Source organism: Dermochelys coriacea, chromosome 6 (assembly GCF_009764565.3).
Source record: "Dermochelys coriacea isolate rDerCor1 chromosome 6, rDerCor1.pri.v4, whole genome shotgun sequence".
In the NCBI taxonomy this organism is placed as follows: domain Eukaryota; kingdom Metazoa; phylum Chordata; order Testudines; family Dermochelyidae; genus Dermochelys; species Dermochelys coriacea.
Window position 1 is genome coordinate 99961820 of NC_050073.1, and position 27496 is coordinate 99989315.

Here is a 27496-nt window from a genome sequence, read left to right on the forward strand (position 1 = left end):
ATACTCTGCATCCTCTTCAACCTCTCAGCCTACTTCCTTGGGCCACTTCCTCGCAGCCTCAGCATCATCTCCGCCCTTATCTCAGGGCCTCAGCATGCCAGCAGTCAGCGGGGAGCTGGCTCTCACTCCCCTGGTCCTGCCCAGCACTGCTCTGTCCAAGGTGCTAGCTTTTCTCCTCCTGCAAGGCAGGAGCCTCAAGTTCCAGGGAGCAACTGAACCTGCCCTTCCCAGCATCTATTCTTATATGGACATCTCCTATTGGCTGCCTTTCACACAGCCTCCCTAGGGCTCCTTTAACTCTTTATAGGCCAGTATGGGGCAGACGCCCCATCACACTCGCTTTTTTCCAATTTTTACAATGGAGACCATGATACTTCCCTGCCAGACAGAGGTGTTCCGAGGCTGAATTCGGATACTATAATGTATAGATAGGATAGATTCCTACCATTTCTTAAAATGAGAAACTGTCTGAAAATCTTTGTCCCAAAATAATACTTGGCGCTTTCAATATAGCACACCTGAATCATTTTGTGTTTGGTCTGTGATAAAAGAATTTATCTAGAGCTACCAGAGTAAATCTTGGAGTGTATGAAATATCCAGTTCTCCTCACATACACACTATCGCTACCTCATTTCAATAAAGTTCTCTTTCTGGTGTGGATCTTCATTAGCATTTTTTCCCTTATGTTTGCCAGTCACATATTCTAAGAATATATTGACTTATTTCATTACAAACAGGAAGTTTGGATTATATCTCTTGGTGAAAATTCCTGCTTGAATTTGTTAATGGAAACTGGAGACCCAGAATGGGATCATTAGCAAATGTTTCTCTGCAATTTATACCCAGAAAATGCTTCATTTAGTAGAACTTCACACTACATTATCCTTATTATTGCTGAATCTTTACCATATGTTTTCATTAGAATTAGCGAATTTATGACTGCCATTAGGAGAAACTTACCAGTTCAGCTCTTTGTGTTTCTTATACTGGAAATCCCTGTATCTAAAGGACTAATTTCTCTGACAGAATACCACACAGCACTGCATGCTGGACAGAATACAATTTGTGAACCCTTGAACTACTCAGATTCACTTGTCCATGTCACAATTTAGTTTTCTCTGCTAGAACCAACCATAGCAACAATAGCACACTCAGTCTATGTGTATGCTACGGGGTATGCAGTGTTGTTGTAGCTGAGTTGGTTTTAGTATATTAGAGAGAGAAGGTGGGTGAGGTCATATTTTTTATTGGATCAACTTCTGTTGGTGAGATAGACAAGCTTTCAAACTACACAGAGCTCTTCTTCAGGTCTGGGAAAGGTACTCTGAGCATAAAAGCTTTTATCTCAAATGAACTCACATAGGTTGTTTTTGTCTTTTATCATTTTCCTATCACCTGTGGGTGAACACTTTTCATGAAACGATTGCTCTATATCTGACCGATCAGTCCTCATTCTCAAAGGAAACCTGCACAACACTTAAAAGATGAGCCTGGGAGCTTAAATTCATAACTCTGCTAGACACTAAAAATCATGGACTAAACAGAGACACTGGATTTATGGTTTATTACAACAAACTGTAACCCACTAACTCTGCCCTTTTTTGTCCTATGACTGCAGCATTGTTAGTGAGCCACTCTACCTTGAATGGTCACTTAGAACACGTGCTAACTACCTATGCTAAAAAAAATCTGTTCCACCTTTTATTTAGCTGTGACGCTCAGAGTATCTTTCCTAGACCTGAAAAAGAGGTTTTTGTAACTAAAGAGCTTGTCTTTCCCACCAACAGAAGTTGGTCCAATAAAATATATTACTTCACTTACCTTGTCTCTCTTATGCCATGGGCTGGTATTTATCCCTTTCCAAGGAGCAATGCATTCCCCCACAGAACACATTTTAGAGGTCAAAGTTGTAGAATTGGTCAACATTTTTTATCCAACATTTTCCTAATCCTCTGTGGGAGAAATATCTCAGTTTCTCTTGTCGTTATGTTTCCTGGGACTCACATCAGTCTCATATTTCCTTATCTGAGTTTATTTTCCATGTCACCATCTGATTTGTCAATGCCTATGGTACTCTCATGAGAATAGCTTTGTCTCTGAGGATTATAATCTCAATATCTTCAATTTCCCTCTGTCTCTTCAAGTCTTAAGTGGATGCTTTGTGGATTTCTTATCTCTTGCAGCCACTCAAGTTTGAACCCCAACTTAGCCTTTTACGAACAGTTATAGAACTCATATTAAATAAATGTGGCATTAAATTGGACATGACATCATCTTGCTATTGAAACTTTATGAGCAAATTATAATGTGACAGATCCTCAACTGTTGTAATTTAGTGTAACTCCATTGAAGTAACAGAAAAATCAAGTTTGCTTTCCTGGCTTGTTTTGTGGGTTATGGACTATTCTATTAAGGAACTGAATAAATTCTGGGGACTTTTTCTTTTTGTTTTTGAGTGGGGGTCATTAGAATTAGTGATAAGATAAACCTCAAAAGTTTCCACACCTATGACTCTCCAAGGTCACCCTGTCCACACATACTGCTAGTAGGGTTTATATAAGGCTTGCTAAGCTGCCTTTCCTTATATAGGCCCACTGCATTTTGTTGAGGGAGTGAGCTTTGATAGAACAAAGTTGAACAAAGCTGCATTCCAATCTCTTTTATACCAGTTTTACACTTATGTAACTGAATAGGGCCTTATTCAGTTTTACACTACAGCCCCTTCACACCACTCTGGCAGTGTAAAGGGGGCTTATGTGGGTGTCTATTACATTTATTTGTGTAATGTATACCAATGGAGTGGTGTAAAGCGCCATAGTGAGAAAGAGAATCTGGCCCATGGACTTCAATGGAGTGACTCCTGATGTACAATGGAGTAAATGAGAGCAGAATCAGTTCAATTCAGTTTTTAATTCAGATATCTAAGAACTGTAGCTCTTTATCTAGGGTATCAATAAATCAGTCAGCATACATTTATTTGCACTGCTGTGCTCTCTTTGTAATATTGGGTATGAGCAGAGGAGTTTATTTCAGAAATATATCTTCAAATGATGGAAGTTCTCCAGAGTTTATTTGCCTTGTTTGTGTACCCATGCTTGCTTGGTGTGGTGTTCTATCCTCCTCTAGTGCAGGGGCGGCTCTACCAATTTTGCCGCCCCAAGCAGCCCTGCTGAATTGCTGCTGCCGCAATACCGCCAGAGCTGCTACCAAATTGCCGCCACGCTTGGAAGAGCGGCGGAGCTGCCACCGAGTTGCCGCTGCGGGACACGAACTGCCGCCCCATTTTGAATGCCGCCCCAAGCACCTGCTTGGAAAGCTGGTGCCTGGAGCAAGCCCTGCTCTAGTAGTACCTAGCCCATCTAAATATCTGAGTCTGCTAGCCTCGGCTAAGAGCCATGTAGCTTTTAGCTCATGTAGTAGAGGCTCATACACTAAGCGTCAGAGGTCCCAGTTCAATCCCGATGACTGAGGTCTGTTGGCGTTACATTTGCACATTATCCACAGATCTCAAAGTGCTTTACAAACATGGAGGACTAGAGCACAAGATAAAAATCTGCACTGAGTAAAGGGTAGTGCTTTGTTGTATTGTCCTTAGAATAGTTTGAGAGGGAGATTGTGATTCACAGAAACTGTGGTTCCCCCACTGCTCTGGGGAGGGAGTAAACTGTACCAGATCTATATCCAGAGCAGCATACGCTGCCTGAAGCGCTCTGAGAAGCAACATGGGTGAGGTAATACCTTTTATTGGACCGACTTTTGTTGGTGAAAGAGAGGTGCTTTTGAGCCACACAAAGCTTTTCTTCAGGTCTGGGAAAGGTACTCAGGGTGTCACAGCTAAATACAAGATTGAACAGATAGTTTAGCATAAGAAGTTAGCACATATTCTGAGGGACCATTCAAGGTGAAGTGGCCTGTAAATAACCCTGCAGTCATAGGACAAAAAGGAGGGTTAGTGAGCTACAGATTGTTGTCATAAGCCATAAATCCAGTGTCTCTATTCAGTCCATGATTATTAGTGTCTAGCAAAGTGCTCTTTGTCTATTTATTGTAGGGTTTTATGCTGCTGCTCATTACTTGTAGTATCTGAATGCCTAGCATATAAAATCAGTAACAGTAGCTAATCCCCTAGTCCAGTTTATGGAGTCTCTTGTTCTGCTCCCCTTTCAGGGTAAAAACTCTGCTTGGGGTATTTTCTGTTTGTTGATGATAGTTGATTTGTTTGCTACAGTTTTTCTTTCCTTTCCTTTTTCTCTTTAAATTATTATTAGTGGTAATGGTTTGGGGATGGGGCCACTTTTGCATAGACTAAAGTAACAATGCATAGAGCTGGTCAGAACATTTTCAGTGAAATTTCTTATGATCAAAATATGCTGTTTTGCCAAAGCCAAAATGTTTTGGCTTCAACAAGTTAGTTTTTTGGGGTTAAGAGAAAAGAGCTGTTGTGCTCTGTAGCCTGGTGGTTAAGGCACTGGTGTGGGAAGCTTCCTGAATCAGAGTGCTCTGGGATGATAAACTCTCCTTTGACTCAGGTAGAGCAGGGAGTTGAACTTGGGTCTCCCGTATCCCAGGCTAGTGTCCTACCCATTAGGACAGATAAACACCTCAGACATTTTGACACCACTTCCCAAATAAAAAACGTACATTTCGGTACAATGCCATTGTTTACTAAAACGTTCAAAAGGTTTTGGATTTGTTCCAATAAGTAATGAAAACAGATTTCGAAACCTTGACAGTTGCTGTGCAATGGAATTGTCATCCACTGACCAACTCTACTGTTGTGAGTATCATTCTTGCTATACGGGAAAGGCTTGTTCGAAGAGGAAGAGCTATGCAACCTTCAGTGTTGTGGGGGCAAATCCAAGACTCTTCCCAGTCCCCAACTCATTCAGCCGATTTCCCTCTCAATTGTACTTACTACCTTGCATGGCTGCTGGTTAATGAAACCTCACAAGACTTTTGTGTGGTAGAGGCAAATATTAATTATAACCATTTACAGATGCCATAAAGAGCAAAAAGCCCTGATGCAGTGAACACTGATGCACGTGCTAAATTTTACTAACATGAGCAATTCTATGGACTTCAATGGGGTTACTCTTGTACATAAATTAATCATTTGTGTAAGGGCTAGTCTACACTACCCTGCTATATCGGCACAACTGCATCAATGCAGCTGCGCCACTGTAGCATGTCTGATGAAGTGCACTGTCCTGATGGGAGAGCGCTTTCAAGTTGGCATAATTAGTCCACCTCAATGAGGGGAAGCAAAGTCGGTGGGAGAGCGTCTCTTGCTGACAAAGCGCTGTTGTGGACAGCACTTAGGTCGATATAACTTGCGTTGTTCAGAGGGGATGGCTTTTTCATATCCCTGCATGACGTAAATTATATCCCTAAATGTTTGCAGGATCAAGGATTCAGTGACACCAAGGTCTGGTGACTCAGTGGCGGAGCTAGGAAAAGGACTCCCTCATTCAAATTGCACAGTAGTGATCAAAACCCCTTGAGTTGCTAGCTTCAATAACAATTTACAAATTGGTTCCATATATCCTATATCCTAAGGTCAGAAAATATCAGATAGAGATTTGTAATATCTTCGGCTAATCTCATCATCTATCCCATCTCCAGAATTTGTGTTCTCGTCCTACAGATTCTAATCTCCATCTCCTAATCTTCCTTCATGTTTTAAAATGGTTTTCTGTTGCAATAGCTGTAACTAAGACAGTTTTATTGTGAAATTGGAAAAGTACTGCTTGGCTGATGAAGTCTGTATAGATCTCTGAGCTGGCTTAACAGAGACACTCATTTTGTGGGGAAAACAATTGAAGAATTCATGATCAAATTTGGAGCTTTTATGATAGGCTTAATAGAAGACTTATGCTACGTGAGTCTAGTGCTAATTTTGTTCTTCTGATTCAGACCTAGCTACTGACCTCCATATTCTTTTTTACTTTATAAGGTAGCTCTAACCATGTAGCTTTATACGTGTATAGATATATAATTTATTATATCTATACTTTACATATAAAATATACAAACACTTAGACAGGTCCTGATGCAAAATCCACTGAAGACAATAGGAGTCTTTCCATTGACTTCTGTGGCCTTGGATCAGGCCCATAGTATTGTACAAATGAATGGTGCGTTATTTGAATGCTTTCTGGGAGGGAAGGCCAAAGGTACACACGTGTTTCTTTTCTCTTGACTCATTTTTTAAAATTTCTCAATTAAAAACAAATGAAAAACAAATTGAGGCTATGGGGAGCATTGTGGTGCAGAGTTTTGTATCAGTGCACTTTCGGTGAATTTCTAGACATCTTCGCTTATTTTATTTTTTCTTCTGTTTAGGAAAGGGATAAGTTCTACTTGTCCCGCAGTGTCATTTTAGAGCTACTTCAGGCACTGAAGTTAAAGTCACCCTTACCAGATACGAACCTGCTGCTGTTGGTACAGGTACAGTAGATAAGCCTTTAAAAATATTTTGTGCTATCAACATATTGTGAGTGCTCAGACCTCAATTCAGCAAAGCACCGAAGTAGTGATTCAGCTCTTCACCATTCCAAATAAAAGCTAAATATGTGAAGCTAAATATGTGCTTGTCCGAATCAGGGCCTTCAAAACTAAGGATGACATCTGAAAACATGGATGCCTAAATGTGGACACCTAAATTCATATTTATGCACCTAAATAAGTGGCCTGATTGTCAAAGGTGTTGATGACCCACAGCACTTTTGCTAATGCGCTAGCCTGCACATCCCATCTCAAAGGAGTCTCAGTCTGCAGGATTCATATCATAGCCCCACAGCTAACCAGGTGATAGACTGTGATTAGCAAGGCATGCTAATGGGCAAAGATTCAATTTGTTCCTGCTTCGAGGAGCCTCAAAGTTGTCTCCACAGCATGTCCGTCCAGGCCATTAAGGATCCTCCCCTAGTTGAAAGAAGAAAAGGAGTACTTGTGGCACCTTAGACACTAAGGTGCCACAAGTACTCCTTTTCTTTTTGCGAATACAGACTAACACGGCTGCTACTCTGTCCCCTAGTTGAAAGCATTCTTCTAACTTTGTAGTGTAGACCAAGCCTAGGAAACATTTCTCCTCCTCCTTGCTATTCTGCTGGCTCAAGACAGGATTTAGGCTGGGATTTTCAAAGGGATCTAAGGGAGTTAGGCACTCAAATATTATTGGAAGTCCATTGGGGTTGGGTGCCTAACTCCCAGAGATTCCTTTGAAAACCCCAATTTTAATCAAAGAACTCTTCATCTGTCCTAGCTACCTATGTGACTAAATTAGAGATGAGCCTCCGTTGTGAAATGCAAACCTGGATCCAGACTTCTTTCAGGTTCAAGGGCGTGAGAAAGATCCAGTGTCCTAGTTTGGATCCCACTTTAACGGCAGATGAATTTTAAGGACTCCTGTGGAATCAAACTGAAAGAACACGCCATCCAACAAAGACCCCCTCCTGAGGACCAGCAGTTTTGAACACAACCAGCTGGCAGTAGCTGTCCTCTGCTTTACAATGAGCTGGCCAATGTTTGCATTAAATAGCTTTAAAATGATGGAGTCAGCATTAAAATGACACACATGGCCAAAAGCAGGAAGTTGTGCTCTGTAGATGCCCTCCTTGGGTCATTCACAATGTCCCGCTCATCACAGTGTCTTCCCCCTTTTATCTGGCCAATGCCGCACAGTGCATATATTACCTCTCCTGAGTCTCACTGGTACATGAGTTGTAGAAAATAAGCAGTTGCTTATTGACAGAACAGTAAAATCGACAGCTTAAATTACAGAGCCATTAGAAAAACTATGAAAACAACTATTATAACATCAGTATTGAAAAAACAGATTTTTTTGTGTGTATGAGGAAAAGTGATTTTATTCACTTTAATTAAAAATCAGAAATGTGTTTTTTAAGCAGGGACTTCAGGTAGTGTCATCCAAAAACCCAAAGAAATTAAAAAGGAGGAGACTGGATGTCTCAGAGAATTGTTAGTGTTCTTCAAAACACTGATCCAAATCCAGCCTGGGGTGGTAGTGAACAAAGTTACCATCTGATGGCTGTGCAGTGCTTAGGGCCTGCTCTTGTGAGGTTCTACTGCAGCTGTCCTGCTGTAAGATCTCCCAGGTAGCCGCTCTATGCTGATGAGAGAGAGCTCTTCCATTGGCATAATTAAACCATGCCCAGTAAGCAGTGGTGGCTGTGTCTTCAGGAGACGCTCCCCCACCGATATGGCGCTGTCCCCACTGGCACTTCTGTCTGTGAAACTTCTGTTGGTCAGGAGGGTGTTTTTTCACACTCCTGACTGACAAAAAGTTTTACTGATTAAAGTGCTAGTGTAGACATAGCCTGACTGCCACTACATCACAGGCTAAGCAGTTCCAGCTTTTCCACATTGCTGTATCTATTCACTTCAGTCCTGGGCCTATCTCGACCTGTGACAAGATACTTTCATCTCCAAAGCTGATTCAAGTTTGAGTTCCTCTGTTGAGACTGCCGGAAAGGGTGCCAATTAATGACAGTTTTGGTGGTTTAATGATGTAATGACTTGTCTGCTAGGAACTGGACAACCTATCTTGTGTAAGGCGTAACCACCTATCCAAGTGCCTGATCCAGGTAGGGTCTGAATGCTTTCTAAGGGCTGGGAATGGACCCAGAGCTATTGACTCAATCCCATGCTCCAGCTGCTAAACAAAACTCCCTCTCATCTACTTGTAAATATAGAGCTACAATTGCTGCTAACCCAGCACTTTCCCCATACACTAAATTCACAGAAACACCCTTGAAAGTAATCAGCTAGTAACATCATGTACATTAAAATAATTATTTTAGATTTACTTCAATATCCTTGAAATGAGGAGATGTTTCATTTCCCCACTTTACCACAGAGAAGCCTGTAGAAAATTCATATTAATTGTATTATCTTATGTTAATCAAACCTGTGGCAGGGGTAGCATGAAATGAACACAAGGACAGTTTTTATTTGCACAAAGGTTCCTGCAACCCCCCACCCCAACCTGTTAACGTGTATATACATCTCTCTGCGTGTGATGTATAGAGTACATTGGGATTCACTCCAAATGATCGAGATAATGTGGGGGCTAGGAACACTTTTATTTTAATGATAGATCAAGCGTGGGCTGAATAACAAAGGAATTACTGGAATGTATATTCGACACCCACATTAATTTCAGATTACTCGCTGCCGTCAGTGTTACTGATGACATACATACTAAATGTGATGAGAATCATTTTTTCACACTTTACTAGGAGGGTGATAACACTTTAGGCCAAATTATGCCTGACTGGGTCACAGGTGTTCTGAGAAGGTTGGAAGCGGTACAGGGAGTCTCTTCCTCCGAACAGCCCCTGCAAGGGACAGCTATAATGTGTTTGCTTGTGCTTTCTGGGAATATGCTAAATAAACACCATTTTAAAAAGCAAATACGCACTACACCATGCTGATTTAATTGACAAGTAGAGCTTAGTTTGAATGATTCTCTACAGCACTTTGTAAAAGGTGTTTTGCCTAGTTCTGCTGTCCAGCTGCTGTGTGCTGCATAGGGATAGATACCACCAACCCGCACTACAAAACTCTCTTTGGCTCTGCAGCTCTGCCAGCTCCCCTTGCACTCAGGTCAGGGCTGACATTTACCCCTAGTGTGGGGCACTTTTAACTCCTCTGTCACATGGTGTTATCCACTGGAGCACCCCCTTGTGGTCAGGGGTGCCTCTGCAATGCCCCTGTTTTCCCCTTCAGGGCTCCTTAAACAATACACAGCCTTGCTCAATTGCAGCACTTCTTGGGGTCTGATTTTTTTATTAAATTAACAAAGTTCCCAGAACATCTGAAAATGTTGCCTTCCTCCCTGACGTACTGTCCCTTCCTTGGGGACCATTGCAGGAGACTCTCTTTCCATGCAAAAAGAAAAGGAGTACTTGTGGCACCTTAGAGACTAACAAATTTATTAGAGCATAAGCTTTCATGAGCTACAGCTCACTTCATCGGATGTATACAGTGGAAAAGATAGTGGGGAGATTTTATATGCACAGAGAACATAAAACAATGGGTGTTACCATACAGACTGTAACAAGAGTGATCAGGAAAGGTGAGCTATTGCCAGCAGGAGAGTTGCGGGGGGAACCTTTTGTAGTGATAATCAAGGTGGGCCATTTCCAGCAGTTGAAAAGAACAGAAGGGGGGAAAATAAACAAGGGGAAATAGTTTTACTTTGTGTAATGACCCATCCACTCCCAGTCTTTATTCAAGCCTAAATTAATTGTATCCAGTTTGCAAATTAATTCCAATTCAGCAGTCTCTTGTTGGAGTCTGTTTTTGAAGCTTTTTTGTTGAAGAATTACTACTTTTAGGTCTGTAATCAAGTGACCAAAGAGATTGAAGTGTTCTCTGACTGGTTTTTGAATGTTATAATTCTTGACATCTGATTTGCATCCATTTATTCTTTTACGTAGAGACTGTCCAGTTTGACCAATGTGCATGGCAGAGGGGCATTGCTGGCACATGATGGCATATATCACATTGGTAGATGTGCAGGTGAATGAGCCTCTGATAATATGGCTGATGTGATTAGGCCCTATGATGGTGTCCTCTGAGTAGATATGTGGACAGAGTTGGCAATGGGCTTTGTTGCAAGGATAGGTTCCTGGCTTAGTGTTTTTGTTGTGTGGTGTGTGGTTGCTGGTGAGTATTTGCTTCAGATTGGGGGGCTGTCTGTAAGCAAGGACTGGCCTGTCTCCCAAGATCTGTGAGAGTGATGGGTCGTCCTTCAGGATAGGTTGTAGATCCTTGATGATGCGTTGGAGAGGTTTTAGTTGGGCGCTGAAGGTGATGGCTAATGGCGTTCTGTTATTTTCTTTGTTGGGCCTGTCCTGTAGTAGGTGACTTCTGGGTACTCTTCTGGCTCTGTCAATCTGTTTCTTCTCTTCAGCAGGTGGGTATTGTAGTTGTAAGAATGCTTGATAGAGATCTTGTAGATGTTTGCCTCTGTCTGAGGGGATGGAGCAAATGCGGTTATATCGTAGAGCTTGGCTGTAGTCAATGGATTGTGTGGTGTGGTCTGGATGAAAGCTGAAGGCATGTAGGTAAGTATAGCGGTCAGTAGGTTTCCGGTATAGGGTGGTGTTTATGTGACCATTGCTTATGAGCACTAGGAAGTGGATCTCTTGTGTGGACTGGTCCAGGCTGAGGTTGATGGTAGGATGGAAATTGTTGAAATCATGGTGGAATTCCTCAAGGGCTTCTTTTCCATGGGTCCAGATGATGAAGATGTTGTCATCAATGTAGCACCAGTAGAGTAGGGGCATTAGTGGACGAGAGCTGAGGAAGCGTTGTTCTAAGGCAGCCATAAAAATGTTGGCATACTATGGGGCCATGCGGGTACCCATAGCAGTGCCACTGATTTGAAGGTATACACTGTCCCCAAATGTGAAATAGTTATGGGTGAGGACAAAGTCACGAAGTTCAGCCACCAGGTTTGCCATGACATAATCGGGGATACTGTTCCTGATGGCTTGTAGTCCATCTTTGTGTGAAATGTTGGTGTAGAGGGCTTCTACATCCATAGTGGCCAGGATGGTGTTTTCAGGAAGATCACCGGTGGATTGTAGTTTCCTCAGGAAGTCAGTCGTGTCTCAAAGATAGCTGGGAGTGCTGGTAGCGTAGGGCCTGAGAAGGGAGTCTACATAGCCAGACAATCCTGCTGTCAGGGTACCAATGCGTGAAATGATGGGATGTCCAGGATTTCCAGGTTTATGGATCTTGGGTAGCAGATAGAATACCCCTGGTCGGGGTTCTAGGGGTGTGTCTGTGCGGATTTGTTCTTCCATCCCACCATCAACCTCAGCCTGGACCAGTCCACACAAGAGATCCACTTCCTGGTACTCATAAGTAATGGTCACCTAAACACCACTCTATACCGGAAACCTACTGACCGCTATACTTACTTACATGCCTCCAGCTTTCATCCAGACCACACCACACGATCCATTGTCTACAGCCAAGCACTACGATACAATCACATTTGCTCCAACCCCTCAGACAGAGACAAACACCTACAAGATCTCTATTAAGCGTTCTTACAACTACAATACCCTTCTCAGGAGTCACTCAACACCTCTAAGGATTGGGCCCTAGTTTCTTCAGTAGCTATTCTGCATTATGTTAAGCAGAGATTTGTTTATCTGAAAAGTCCAATAATTCAGAGAACAAATCCGTACTGCTGTAATTCTCAACTGTCATTCTTAGAAAAGTTGAAGGTTTGACTTTGGCCTAGAATTTAGTCATTAACTGAATGTGAAACATGCTTGTCTACTGTAGCGTATTATTACTTTCATTTTGTTACTGGTCTAACCGAAGAGTTTGGCAGGTAGATATGGTCATATCAACAATTCACAAACGATTGTTTGCAGACTCAGAAACTGTTGGTTTAGACTCTTATAATGTAGTTTCCCAAATTCTCTGGGTTCCTCAGAATTATATTCTCTTCGTTCTATTTTTTTGTTTTACATGTTGATCAACATTTATATCCAAATATTTAAATTAATTAGTGAAACTTTCTATTAGGGTTAATTGTATTCTGAAAATTGATATTCACAAGATCAGTTTAAGCATCTATTTAAGCACGGTTTTTAAATGTTGATGATTTATTTATTTATTGCAAGGTTTCTTGGGGTTTTTTTGCCCAACATCCAAATTTTGTTCATCACAGGATAACACTGAAATCTTGCCAGGAGCCAATGGCCATGCCTGCTTTGCAGTCCCCACACCATATCTTCATTATGGAGGTGTGGCCCATGCAGATTGTATAGGAACTGCTTCTTCTACTAATATTTTAAATCCCAAGGGCTTGATTCTGTCCTCCTTGCACCAGTGTAAACCTGCATTACCTCTTTTCAGAGTAGCAGCCGTGTTAGTCTGTATTCGCAAAAAGAAAAGGAGTATTTGTGGCACCTTAAAGACTAACAATTTTATTAGAGCATAAGCTTTCGTGAGCTACAGCTCACTTCATCCGAAAGCTCACGAAAGCTTATGCTCTAATAAATTTGTTAGTCTCTAAGGTGCCACAAGTACTCCTTTTCTTTTTGCATTACCTCTGTGGAAGTCGGTGCAATTAAAGAAGTGTAAGAGAGCTCAGAATCAGGCCCGATGTTTCATTTCTTTTTAACTTACATATTTTATTATTTCCCCTTTTTAACAACAAGCGCCATGAGGTGGCACCATTTTGAGCCAGACCTTCAACTGCTGTATATACGTGTAGTTCTATTGACTTCAATGTAGCCATGCTGATTTACGTCAGTTGAGGCTCTAGTCCTCAGAATTTAATCATAATGCATAACTGACTGAAATGATCAAAGATGAAGGTCACATTTTAAGATATTTCTCGCAAATATTTTTTTAGAACTCTGAGCATGAACAGATAGATATTTACCCATGCAAATTCAGCAGACATGTCGATTTATTCATTACCCAACCACTTTATCTCATTTAGCAGACAATGTTAGGAAGAGGTCCAACATATATTTCCCATATATTTCCCATCCTTTTGCAATGTGATCCTACGTATAACTGGTACTAAATCTATTGTTGGTGGCATCTTGATAATGGGAGGGAGTTAATATGAATGTCAAAAAGAAAAGGAGTACTTGTGGCACCTTAGAGACTAACAAATTTATTAGAGCATAAGCTTTCGTGAGCTACAGCTCACTTCATCGGATGCATTCCGAATATGAATGTCAGTGAGTTGAACTGAAAATAAGAAATTTTAGTTGAGTGTTAGTTTGGTTTATCCAGCCCTTCTTTCCTGCAGTTCAGCTCTGGAAGAATCCTTGCAGCTGCAGGCCAGATGGTAACCAAAATTATAAGCTGAAGAGGAGCTAATTGCTCAATACAAACCTTATGGATTTTGTTAGCCATTGTTCATATTTATATTAATCTTTGTTGAATGCTTTGCATTTAGTAGGTTAACAGGATGCTAATAAGGCTTTTTTGTTTTAAGGGAAAATAATATTTAAAATCAACGTTTCACTTTAGCAGATGTTCTCAGTTGACTTGAAATTACTGAATATTTACACAATATTTTACCTATAGCAATGCACATAACCTACCATAATGTGTTAGAAATACCAGGCCTGATTCTCTAATGAGTTATGTCCCCTTTGTGCCACTCGTGTGGTGCAAAAGGACCATAATACAGCCACAAATGTTCAAGAAACAATTCTTCTGGCATAGGAGAACTTCCTACTGGCATATCTTCTCAGAGTAGGGGATGTGCTGAGGGTGTGTTGGGGGACATGTCAGGAGTATGCCTATCCTCCACTCGTATAGGGCCCATTAAGTTTCCTCTACCTGTGGCATAATTTAGAGCAGCCTAACAGCTACTTTAAATATCACTGTGGCTGGTGCATACCATAACTGCTCTCAGAAGCCTTCTTCGTCCTTCCGTATGCCAAACAGAGCTCTGGCACAGAACAGATTCTGACCAACCCTCACTGTAATGGTATGGGTCACCTCATAATCTCTCTTCAGTATAAATTGGAACCATTGGCTTTACGCTGGTGTGAAACTAGTGTAAATGAGATCAGAATCACACCATGTATATGGGGAGACCCTGTCTGAATGTTACCCTACACATCGTTTTCTCTTCATGGCATTTATCCCCAAAGAACAGACTGACGTCAAAGATCTAAGTTTAATGTATGTTTCCAAGTCTTGGTATATAATATGAATATTCTAATTAAAATACATTACAAAAGATATAGGTCATGGGAGATTGACTAGAAATGCAACTTCAGGCACTGCAGGGGCGATCTGGGGCCAAGATTGAGGACAATCAGTGGTGACAATGGTGCCAGACTTGTGTGTCAAACAGTTAATAGATATATTCTGTAGTTTGAAGTTGTCCAAATTAGTGAAACCACAACATACACTGAGGAAATACAGGTTGACACCTCAGCTTGGGAACCTTGCTTCTGCGTCTGCTTTTTGGGGGATGACATACTGCATATCTATGGACAGAAACTACAAGAATTGCTCAAGTACAAGGACAAAGTTTGTTAGGATAGTAAACTCTCTGGGCAGGGATTTCATTGTCTTGTCTGCAAAATGTCTAGCACAGTGTTGGAGATAAATAAAGAATAAATAACAATATTAAAAGGCCTGGTGTATGAATATTGTGGACATCAGTGGTTTTGGGGGCAGGGGAATGAAGAGTAAATAGTAGTCTAAAAACAGAATCAAGAAAAACAAGGAAAAATTAATCATGATAATGTTCAATGACAGCTGCTCTAGATAAACAAGAATTTATTGGATTTGATTCAGGCATTAGTGGGTGAAATTCTATGGCCTGTGTTATGCAAGAGGTCAGAGTTGATGATCATAATGGTCCATTCTGAATTTAAAATCTATTAATATAATTCATCCTTAGTGTAACTCCAGTGATGATTCATGAAAGTTGAATATTGCTGATTGATCCATTCTCTTTTACTTCTGATATCAGTCACAATAAGAAGAGTCTATTGAAGAGTTATTTGGAGAAATGCAAAAGTTTTTCCTATTGATTACAAATATATTTAGGTTTAATTGAAAATTTCCTATATTATCTTATAATTTTTTTCAAACCATTACTGCACAATCAGCATATATATATGTCAATTCATATACTTTAAAGTCAGTTTTTCTATCTGATGAATTAACTTGTTTATAACAGACAAACTAGCTTGTTTATAATGTGTCCAAAAGCAAGTTACCACAAAAGTAAGCAAAAAAGATCTGAGCTGAGTTTAATAAAATCATAAATTACTTCAGGCTCCTACAAATATAATTCATCTTTAATTTCTTAGTTTGTTTGTGCAGATGCTGGAACAAAACTAGCTGAGTCAACAATCTTGCACAAACAGATGATTGCATCTATGCCTGGAGTAAGTACTGAACCACACTCCATCTCTTTGTTTCTGCTTTTCTTAAAAATATGTCTCACTCAGTTCTGATGTTCAGATTGTTAATGGAAATGTCCTTTCTCTTACTTTTGTTTCTCTTCTGACTTACCAAGGCATTGAAAATAGAAGCTTGGATGATTCGTTTTTATAGAATGTTGAGAAAAATTTAAAGTAACACAACTTGATCCTGCAGCCTCTACTTTATATGAGTAGTTCTTACTCACATGACAAGTCCCATTGACTTCAGTGGGGCTTCTCACTCAAGTAGGAGTTACCTTGCTAGTCTCCAGAAAACTGAATTGGGGAGCAGACCAACTGAATGCCCCAAAAGTTGTCATAGGGGAGGGAGACTTCAGACTATTGCCCCCACTTTGCCAAAAGAAAGACACAGGTAAAGAAGGAAGTTAAATAATCCTGTAAGGTATTCATATTTATCATGCTGGGTGTAGCACAAATACCAGTAGATAGATAGGGTCCGGGGCCCATCCTTAGTCATCCCAAATCTGCTCCAGGATTTGCAGACTGCCTTTCTATGTGCAAGTCTCACCAGCACTATAGATGACCAAACAGATCTTTTTTATATCTAACTTCTGTGATTCTATGACTTTTAACTCCAAGCCGCAATGATAATTAATACCTCTCCTAACAGAACCTTTTAATTTTATTTTGATCAAAATAGCCAGATTGGTCTCGATATAACAAGACATGGAATAAATTGATCACTTTAGAAGAACTAACAGAAGAGAAAGTTGTTCTGCTGTTTGAATGCAACATATTCCTGCCGAATAAACAGGAAACTGAATAAACAGTAGGAGAGAAATCTCTTGCAATAGAGGTTTATTATTCAGGAGGTTTGCGCACAATATCTTTTATAATTCCATCACTCAGTTTAAAAGAACCAATGTGGAATCCTTAGTCCACGTAAACTGGATGGAGGGGACACTGACAGGGCTGCCAGTGACCTTATTTTACTGTTTGTTATCCTGTCGAGAACTGACAGGCATAGCCTTTGAACAGGCAGAAAGTGTTATAGTTCAGCACCATGTAGATTTATATTAACATAGAAAAATGAGAAATACTTGGATCAGCTGCTTAAATATAGCATTTGAGCAGATTCTCAAATTTCAGTGACTAAAACTCAGTTATGGCTGAGTAATTTTATGAACAAAAACAACACTGGCTGTTATTCATGCTCAGTAAAGGGTGATCAGTTCATAGAATCGCAGAAGATTAGGGTTGGAAGAGACGTCAAGAGGTCATCTAGCCCAACCCCCTGCTCAAAGCAGGACCAACCCCAACTAAATCATGTTTAGGATGTACACCATTTACTAGAGGGGTCAAAGAGGAATATTCTTTCCCAACATACAGTATTGCATTACAGGGAAGGTGCATTATGACTTTTTTCTTCTTTTAAAGCTAGAGGTATTGGCCACTCTGGGAAGCAAGATATGAAATTTGATAAAACAATGGTGTCATGTAATGCAGTAAGTGTACTGGACCCAGAATAATCCTGAATTTATAGAAGTTTGATTTTCAGAGGTACTGAGCAGCCAGAGCTCCCCCAGACTTCAGCTGAAATTGTGGGCGTTCACTACTCCTGAAAATCAACCCCTCAGATTCAGAGGATTCTGCCTTTGGATGAAGGTGAATAATCCACCTGTTGTATGCACCTTCTTACAAAGCTTTTATGAAGAGCTCTCTGGCATGACCTATGTTTAGCTTAGTAATTTAATTCACTGCATCACTTGGCATGTGCCTTGCAGATCTTTTACTATCTAAGGGCTAGACTGGCAGCTGGCAATGTGCCTTGAGTAAGGGGCCATGCACAACTGCACTTCCCAGGAACAGAGCACAGACTAAATTGTGACTTTAAATTGTGAATTGCATCACAGTTTGGTCCCTGCTCCCCTTTTGCTCCATGGGGAAGGTAATGCAAGCTAGCCCTTTTCCTGGCACAGATTACTTCTCCCTGTATGCTGGCACAGCTGCTTACCCACCTGTGACTGAAATGCAGATAGCTCATGCAAGAGCATAGGGACATGTTTTATACCCTCTAATTCCCCTGCGCTGCTGGTGTGTAGGTTGGCTCATGATTGAGCCCAATGTGCCATCTGTCCTCTTCATTTAAATAGAAGTTGAAGGAAAGAAACTGTCTTTATTGTGTCTATTTACATAAGGCTATTTGTAATTATGGAGGGGGGGTTGTTTCAGTTTCTTAAAAAAAAGTCTTATACAGTTTTGCTTTGTACAGTTTGGACTCCCAGGATTTTGCATGTTCCCAAAGTGTTGTGAAGACAGTACTTTTGTTGCTACTCTGAAAACACATTTTTTAAACCCTACATGTTTTGAAGTAAAAACTATTATGATCTAAATTTAGCATGTTTTAAATTTTTTTTTTTTAGTAAATTTGAAATGGCAGCAAAGTGCTGATCTTTTGAGTACTTTGTCAATGAAAATATTCCACTAACTTCTGCTAGCAAATATTGTGGTGCACGCATTCATCTCTGTTAACAAGTGAAAAGCATGAGAGCACTGATTAAAAAGCAATTTTTCTGGTGCCATCTTCACTGGGAATTTGTGAGCAAGGAAGAATGACTGTGTTCTTTACATAAGCTTCCTGAACTGGACTCGTTCTTATGAACACAGAGGATCCGTGCCTGTGGTTCTATTTCAGTTTCTTAGGGCTCAGCCCACCAATTTGGCTCAGAGGAGAGCTCAGCTGCTTGAAAAGTTGTGGGACTTGGGGGTCTTATTCAGAGTCCATTGAAGCTGATGGAAAGACTCCCATTGACATCAGTGAACTTTGATTCAGGCCCCATGAAAAGTTCAAGGAGGACACTGTACTAATATTCTTAAAAAGGTCTTCACTTAACCTTTTATTACAGTCACTGCTGAGAAATTCTGTGATGGATGAAGTAGGTACTGAGATTGGCTGCTTTATATATATGCTTCTGGATAATGGGGAAAACTTCACTGCAAAGAAGACTCCCAAGGAATATTTCAGATTAAACGGTACAACACCAGAAGCAGTCAAGAAACAGATGTTTTTCAGTGAATATGAGGCAAATCCAGAAACCTGAATATGTCAAAAATCAGATGATTAAATTCAGTTTTTGTGTGTGTGTGTGTGTGTTTTTTTTTTTTAGTGTGGAACAGCAGCAATGGAGTGCATGAGGCAGTACGTTAATGATGTGCTGGATTTTATTGCTGATATGCATACCTTAACCAAATTAAAGGTGAGTACGGTACGGGGATATGTTGACCCAAATTGTATTTGCTAATTATGACTTTCATCCTTTCTGTAAATAGCATAGTTGGAGAGACCTCTATGAAAATGACCAACAGAGAGATTTCCATTTTAAAGCTAGTGTTATCACAAGTTAGTCACTTCCTTAGAGAAAAACAAGAAAGTAGCTTATGGAAAGGGCTGAAGTTAGGGCTGGATTTGAATATGCAAAGCACACAAATAAAAACACAGGTTTCATTTTTTGAAATGTGGATGCTGATAAAATAATATCATACAAAGATTGCTTTGGAAGGGACAGTCAGGTTAAACAATCATATACAGAAAAATAAATTTCTGTATCCATGTTACTAATTCTGCTTTAATGGACCAATCCTGCGTGCCTTATACACACGTGCAGACATTACTTGTCTTTGTTAAGGGTGTATGATTTTAACCATGTGTTACTAAAATTGTAATAATTTTAAAATTCCAGTTTTCTTTTCCTCATGTATGATGATGCATTTCATTCAGTTTGGATAATGGAAATAGACTAGTAAGGTTTTACCCTGGATTCCTCCTTATTTGTGTGGCTGACACTCTCTCCCTGCAAGAAGACATTCGTGTGAAGATAAAAGATGAACTGCTAGCAAACCTTTCTCTTTGATTTCTAGTCCAGTTATTTTCTGATTCTTATACATTAGCCTGATGCTGCAATGTTTGGACAGCAAACATGCCAGAGAAACGTTTACATCAAAATACAATATTTTAATTTAAAAAAATCCCATATAAATATATATATATATATATATATTATTATGTTTTGTAAAATAAATAACTACTAATAATTTATTTTTATTTATACAACTTAAATTGTAACATTGTCCCTCTAAACAAGTCTCTGAATATAGTTTGGAGCTGAAAATACATGCACAGTGGTTGAAATTCACCTCTGAGCAGAGGGGAAGTACAGGTATATCAATAGCACTGCTTAAATACATCCTACATCCTCAAAAATGGTGTTAAGGGGGATTTAAATGGCCTGTTGATCTAGTGCTGCTTCCTTGCGCAGGAGTGGATTTTATCCAGTTAGCACATAAAGTAAAGCAGGAGGGGGATGTAAGCAGGTCTTTCTACTTGTAACCCATACAAAGCTTGCAAGACAAATTGATGGTTTGGGAGTATGGAACAGAGGTCATTCCAAAGTACAGAAGAGAGTCCAAAAGCTGTAAAAGATGCAGCCAATGCTAAAATCTGGCAAAAGGCCGTTAGTGTTTGAACAACAGGAACTCAGTGATCCAAGGGGAAGTTCATCAGCAGAATCAGAGGTCACTCCATCACTGAACACAGTCAAATCAAGCAATTGCCAAATTGTATTTGTGTGATCTAAAGCTCAGTTAACAGATATAGTACAGCTAGTGTTGCCTAATTCTAACTAGCAAGAAAACATATTCCCATCATTCACACATTGCACCCTGGGCTCTGACATGCACATAGTTCTAGGGAGGCTCTGCTACTAATCTCCCACATTCACTTCTAGCCTGTGCCTATAGAGCTGTTGATTTACTCCAATGCATTTTGCAGGACAGGTCAGTCTGTAAGGGACACGGAATGAGCAAAGCCTGCTGCTTCCCTTATATGCCAAGGTTTGGAATGTGTCAATCTTTTTCTGAAAAGTAGTGACAGTGCACTAGATCGCCTCATGCTACCAGTTCATCTTTTATCTTCACATAAATGTCTTCTTGCAGGGAGAGAATGTCAGCCACACACATGAGGAGGAATCCTGGGTAAAACCTTAAAAAAATGCCCCTGTTGAAACCCACAAGAAATTTTTTAAAGAGAGAAATATCTCTGCTTCCAGTTCCTGCCCTATTGAATGTCTGCCTTGAACCCTATTCAGCTTTTAGAAATGCTCCAGTAGGGGAAGCTGCGTTTTTCCTGTTTTGCACTGGAGTAGTGATCCACTCTAAAGCATGAACTAATTAATAATTTTCAACTGAACTGAATTCCCATCCCACTCTAATTTTTCCCTGTTAAAAATTATTTGCACATTCTAAATTACTTTCCAAATATATCAAAAAATGAATCAGTGGTGAAACTAAAAGAAAAGGAGTAGTTGTGGCACCTTAGAGACTAACAAATTTATTTGAGCATAAGCTTTCGTGAGCTACAGTTCACTTGAAAGCTTATGCTCAAATAAATTTGTTAGTCTCTAAGGTGCCACAAGTACTCCTTTTCTTTTTGCGAATACAGACTAACACAGCTGCTACTCTGAAACCTGGTGAAACTAAGAGACACTCATCCTGTACACTTATCCCACAGAAAACATGAATTTGATTGAAACCATAAATAGAAATCGTATCTTTGTAAATATATTCAGATGACCTCTCTTTGTGAAATATTCCTAAAAAGAGCTTGCTCTCTTGCATACTTTATTTTATTCCCCCTTCTTCCCTTTTCCCATTTTACTAAATTGTTGCTATCTCTTTAAGGCTCCAATCTTGCAAAAGCCCATGCAAATGCATCATTCTAGGGCTGGAGCAGCCACGGAAAAAAACTGGTGGGTGCTAAGCACCCACCGGCAGCCCGCTTCTTCCTTTGCCTCCCTCCCAGTGCCTCCTGCCTGCTTTGATCAGCTGTTCTGCAGTGTGCTGGAGGTGCTGGGGGGGGGAGGGGAGAGGAGTGGGGATGGGGTACACTGGGGGAAGGGGTGGAACTGGGCAGGAAGAGATGGAGCAGGGATGGGGGTTTGGGAGAAGGGGTGGGGTGGGTGTGTGGGCAGGGCCTGGGGCCAAGCGGGGGCAGGAAGAGACAGGGTAGGGGTGGGGATTTGGAGGAAGGGGTCAGGTGGGAGTAAGGCCTGGGGCGGAGCAGGAGGTTGAGCACCCCTGGTGCCTGGAAGAAACTGGTGCCTGTGGTTGTGTTGGTCCCAGGATATTAGAGAGACAGGGTGGGTGAGGTAAAAGGTCCAATAAAACATTACTTCACCCAATTTGTATCTCTAATATCCTGGGACCAAGACGGCTACAACAACATTGCAAATAACAATGGAAGATATCAAATTTTTCCATCTGAAATGGAAACTCTGCCACATGAAGAAAAAGGAAGAAAAACTGAACAGCGACATCTACTTTCTGAGCAAATGCAAGAAACAAAACATCATTCCCAGAGGTGTCACCATCTATAGCCCTCTGACCGCTACATGCAACAGAAGTTGGTCCGGTAAAAGATATTACCACCTCATCCACCTTGACTTGCTTCAATTACACAGCTGCATAAGTCTTTGCCCAATCTAAAAGTTCTTCATGTTTATTGTTAGTCCTTGTATAGCAAGCGATGGACCTGAACTAAGCCCCCTGCTCTGTTCTTCATATATCTTTCACTGGGCAAAATTAAACCAAGGAGCAAACTCCTAAACTTTGTGATTTGGGGGTTGAAATCTGGATCAGAATCAAAGCATTTCCAAATTTTAGGTTGCTTGGATTCAGCCCATATGAGATATGGGTCAGACTGCTTGAAGGAATACAGTAGTAAGCCAGCTAATATGACCATTATTTTAATTAATGGCTTATTGAGGTTCTGGTTCAGTTTGGAAAATGTAAAGGCAAGTACGTATTTAGTCTGGAATGTTTGTATGTGGAAAAGCTGTAGCCTCTTCCTTTTTGGATTTACCTTTTTAAGGGATGCAGACAGAAACACATTGTATATCTCCTATATAGCTGGGCAAACACTGGAAAAACCAAACCAAACCAAAAAAACCTGCAAATGTTCAGTCAGCATTTTAAACAAGTCCACATCATCCATGTTCATGCTCATTCATACTCCTTTTACATGAATGTTCATATTGACTGGGTTTCACTAACGCAAATGTCCCTGGAAAGTGGATTTTAAGTTTGTCCACATTGTACATTTGCTTTCTGCAAGTATTCCCTCTGTTGGTCAGAGTCACACTAGCCAATCCAGGTGATGGGAACAATATCGTGATTTATATGACCAATCACAGCCTAGGAGCACAACTTGATTTGAGATTTCAAATTGTTAATAACAAGGCTTTGAATTTGAAAGGGGGAAATTGTTCATCAGCTAATGAATAAATCTAAGGAAAGCACTGTTTGCAGACATTCAATGAACAAAAAAAGAGGTGAAGTTTGCTGAATAAATATTTAGTTAAACGTTGTTAGTTTAGCTGTAATAAAGTGTTTTTCTGTGGAAGAGACATTAATTATGTATTTCTTTCTCAGCCCTGTATTAGTAACTAGTGCATTATATTAGACTTGCACATGATAACTTCTCAGCATAGCCATATTCTCATTTATTTTCTATGTTCAGTTATTTATGGTCTTTGTTTTCTCTTGGAATAAAATTTAAATTTCTAGAAAGTCAGGAAAGCTGAATTTATAAATGTCACTATCTGGACATAAGCAAAAGATCTGTCTGTCTGTGCTGGAAGATTTTGCACTCCTGAAATAGGAGTTCAGTTAAATGATTTTCATTTGTTGAACTAAAATTACTGGGGCTAGATCCTCAGCTGATGAAAATCAGCATAGGTCTATTGACTTTCGTGCCATTATAGCAATTTATTCCAACTGATAATATGGCCTCTATTGTGCAAAGGACATTTTGTCCCTTTAAGCAAACCATACACCAATTGGCACTGCCATCATCTGCAATAGCAATAGACAATTCAGAGTTAGCACATTTGGGAATATGGAGGAATCTCAAGAAGCACCAATTAAGCATTACAGCTCACAACAGTGTTTTATAAAATACGTTTTCAGGGATAAGCATATGTCACTCAGTTGATACAACACTGCCCTTAGATTTTCAGGGCCTAAATGTCCTCACAATAAATGAGCCATGCAAAATGGTCTCTCACCCACTGAAGAGGCAAAATATTATATTTTAAAAGGCAAATGGCTATTTGCCTGGGTAAAGCTGGTAATTTCTTGTGCAAATTATATTACCTTGTGAAAAGATTGAGTCCTTTGATGTGCAATTAATTAAATTGAGTATGCAAAAGCTAGTTTGCATACATAGTTACAGGGTTTGCTGATAGAAGGGATGCATGCACATGTTGTCTAACTCTTTCTTTGTATGGGTGATTGAAGATGAACAGACAATATGTGAGAATTTGCATAAAGTGGATTTAGTGCAATACCCTACTGGATAGAAAATCAGCTCTTTACGTTGCAGAGTCACATGAAGACATGTTCCCAGCCACTGCATGAAGACACATTTGGTGGACATCTCAAAGTTGGTTTAGCTCAGATTGCAGCTATGGAAATTACACGAGGAAATCACAGAGATAATAAAGCTGTGATTCGTTACTTGCCATGGCTGTACCATCCTCCTTCTGCAATGCAACAGGGGTAAGAGCACTTTTGTTCCCAAAAGAAGAGCAATGAGGCAGAAATTCCCACAATAATTCTGGGGTTCATTCATTAAAGGGAATGCAGTTAGTGATGATAATGGGTGTGATTTGATGATGGATGTTGAAACAAAGACAATTTAAAGTTAAATGTTTCAACAATCCCAACTTTATCACTCAGTAGTGTTGCATCATGGTCCCAAATGGATCCATGATGTAATTCCATTGGCTTCAGTGAAGTTACATCAGGGATGAATTTGAATAAGGATGGGAGAATATGAGTTCATAGTAAAACAGAATGAAAGTATTAGATCAGTTCTGGTTGTAAACCTAGCTAGATGGGCCCAACTCCTGACTCCCTTACTCATTACAGTTTGCCTGTGTAAGGAGTGAATGTAAATGAGTGGGGCATCAGGATTGGGCCCATTCTGAAGGTGATCTGTTAAAAAAAGACTTCACAATATGAGAGGTTCTTTGGATTTAACCTGTGAAGCTGAACATATACTTTAATTTATTTTCGCCATGTGTAAAATGAGGATAATTAATATTTGTGAAGCCCCAGGTCCTAGGTGCTGAAGACCAGAGAAAAGCCAATGAATAAAATAAATGTATTATTGTTATGCCTCATTGGTGTTTTGAATCACTGTTGATATTAAATTAATAATGAAAAATAGCAGAGAGAGGTCTGCTAGGCAACTGCTTTCTGACCTGAAATTTGTTTCTTCTCAGTGCCTCTGAATTCAGATGACTAAGTAATCTAAATTCCAAGCTTTGTGAAAGCCAGGGGAACTTGGATTGAGATGAAATTTATGGAAACTATTGTTGTTCTTGTGTTACACTAACACTTAGACACCCCAGCTAAGATCAGGGTCTCATTGTGCTAGATGATGTATGATCTTTTAATCAGAGACAGCCCCTGCCCCAAAAAACTTACAAATTAAATGGATCAAGACAGACAAAGGGTGGGAGAAAGGAAGTGTTATTAACCTTATTTTACTGATGGGGAAGTGAGATCCCGAGAGATCCAGTGACTTGCCCGTGGTCATCCAGGAAGTCTCTGGCAGAGCTGGGAACTGAATCTAGATCTCATGAATCACAGCCCAGTGCCATAACCCCAGTCTTTAATATACAGAGGAATCATGATATACAGCTCCTTCGATGATGTATATCCCAATAATCACTGTGTGTGGCTCTGTGAGTTCGCCACATCAGCCTGGTGCAGAATTTCTGCTTTGCAAGGACAGAACAAGTGCTGCTGGGCATGTTAGTGCCATGCCAGGGCAGCCCATTCACACGCGGCTCTACCTGCCATTCCCACAGGCTGCCCAAATGATTTCGACTCTAGCAAGCACAGCAGCATTTTGCAAACATACGGGATTTCGGTTAATGAGAGAAAGCAAAGGTTACTTGCATTGTAAAAATCAGTTGTTTTCTGACAGGCCCAAAGAATTCATCGAATGTGTATCTCATATTCGTTTACTCTCCTGGCTACTTCTGGGGTCTCTGACGCACAATGTCGTCTGTCCGAATTTTCCCTCATCTTGCCTGCCAATTCCTCTGGATGCTGGCTCCCACATCGCAGACCACCTTATTGTTATCCTGATTGGGTTTCCAGAGCAATCAAAGGTAAGGGATTCCAGGGGTTTAAGATGATACACCCATATGCAATGCAATTAGTATTGCAAACACTTAACCAGTTGTGGGTTTTTTTCAGGGAGGTGAAAATGCATTTTACAACTTTTCCTCCTCTGGATATTTTAAAAGCAACTTCATGTTAATGCCTTATTTAAAGTGGCTTAAATTCCCAGATGGTACCTCTTGTACATGTAAAATATTCCAGCAGTATTGTTTGAATGTTTTAAAATTACACTGCCCACTTTCTAGTTCAATAATGGTCCCAACATACTAAAACTGCCCAAAGTTAGCAGGCTGTTGTCTTCATAAGATATAGGAAACTGGAAGCATAATAAAAAACTTATGATCATAATTCAGAAAAGAAAACCCAAACCTGCCCAGTCTTTCTTAAGGTAACTGCCCCAATAGACATAGAAATCCATAGTGATAAATTCACTAAAAATCAGCTTGCTAGAGATATTTTATTGTCTGAGAGCACCACTGTTTAGTGGTCTGAGCACAGGAGTGGGAGATGGGAATTTCTGAGTTCTAAATCTAGCTTTCTCAGCTCCACATTGACTCTCCCTTTAGCAAGTGACTAAATATCTCCTATTCTATTCTATTCTATTCTATTCTATTCTAATAAGATTTGCTAATCTACATCACAGAGGTAGTGTGAGGATTAAAAAAAGACTTAATATTTGCAAACAGATGGGCTCAAGCCCAGCTTGATTTGTCAAGTGATTTGAAGATGAACAGTTACTAAATTTGTTAGTCTCTAAGGTGCCACAAGTACTCCTTTTCTTTTAGTGACTACACAGCAAGCCTTGCAAAGTTCCCATTATGGGATTGTAACATGGAGGTGTTTTGGGGTGATTATATTCTGGTAAGATGGAGCTGGGTTGCAGATCAAAAGAAATTGATGTAAAATGATTTATTTTGTATGGATACATGTTTCCTTGGGAAACTCACACTCCCACTGACTTGGGCAGTAGCATGTTTAAGGTCATGTTCCTACAGGCCTCCCATTGATGGCAATGGGAGTTTTACCCCAATAAACTCAGCAGGATTGGTTCCCAAGGACAAAGTGGTCTTCACACTCTGACCCTTACTTTAATACCCGTAGTGCATCTGTAATGCCAACAGACCCCTGTCGTTGGCGGGCAGGATCGAACCTGAGGCTTCTGTAGCTTAGTGCATGAACCTCTACAGCATGAGCTAAAAGCCAACTGGCTGTTAGCTAAGACTGTAGAGCAGACTCATTTAACTCTCTCTAAGTGGTCTCGGTGCCACTAGATGGGACAGAACACCACACTCAGAAGGTGTGTGGGTTTACACGTCTGCAC

General features: G+C 40.3%; 1 protein-coding gene across 1 annotated transcript in view; it reads left to right on the forward strand.

The window, feature by feature from the left end:
- Positions 1–27496, forward strand: part of UNC79 (unc-79 homolog, NALCN channel complex subunit) — a 152573-nt gene that overhangs the window by 114477 nt on the left and 10600 nt on the right. The window contains 5 exon segments of the mRNA XM_043517886.1: positions 6344–6448; positions 15850–15927; positions 19092–19181; positions 24362–24537; positions 25976–26162. Coding sequence (XP_043373821.1) covers positions 6344–6448; positions 15850–15927; positions 19092–19181; positions 24362–24537; positions 25976–26162 — 636 coding nt within the window.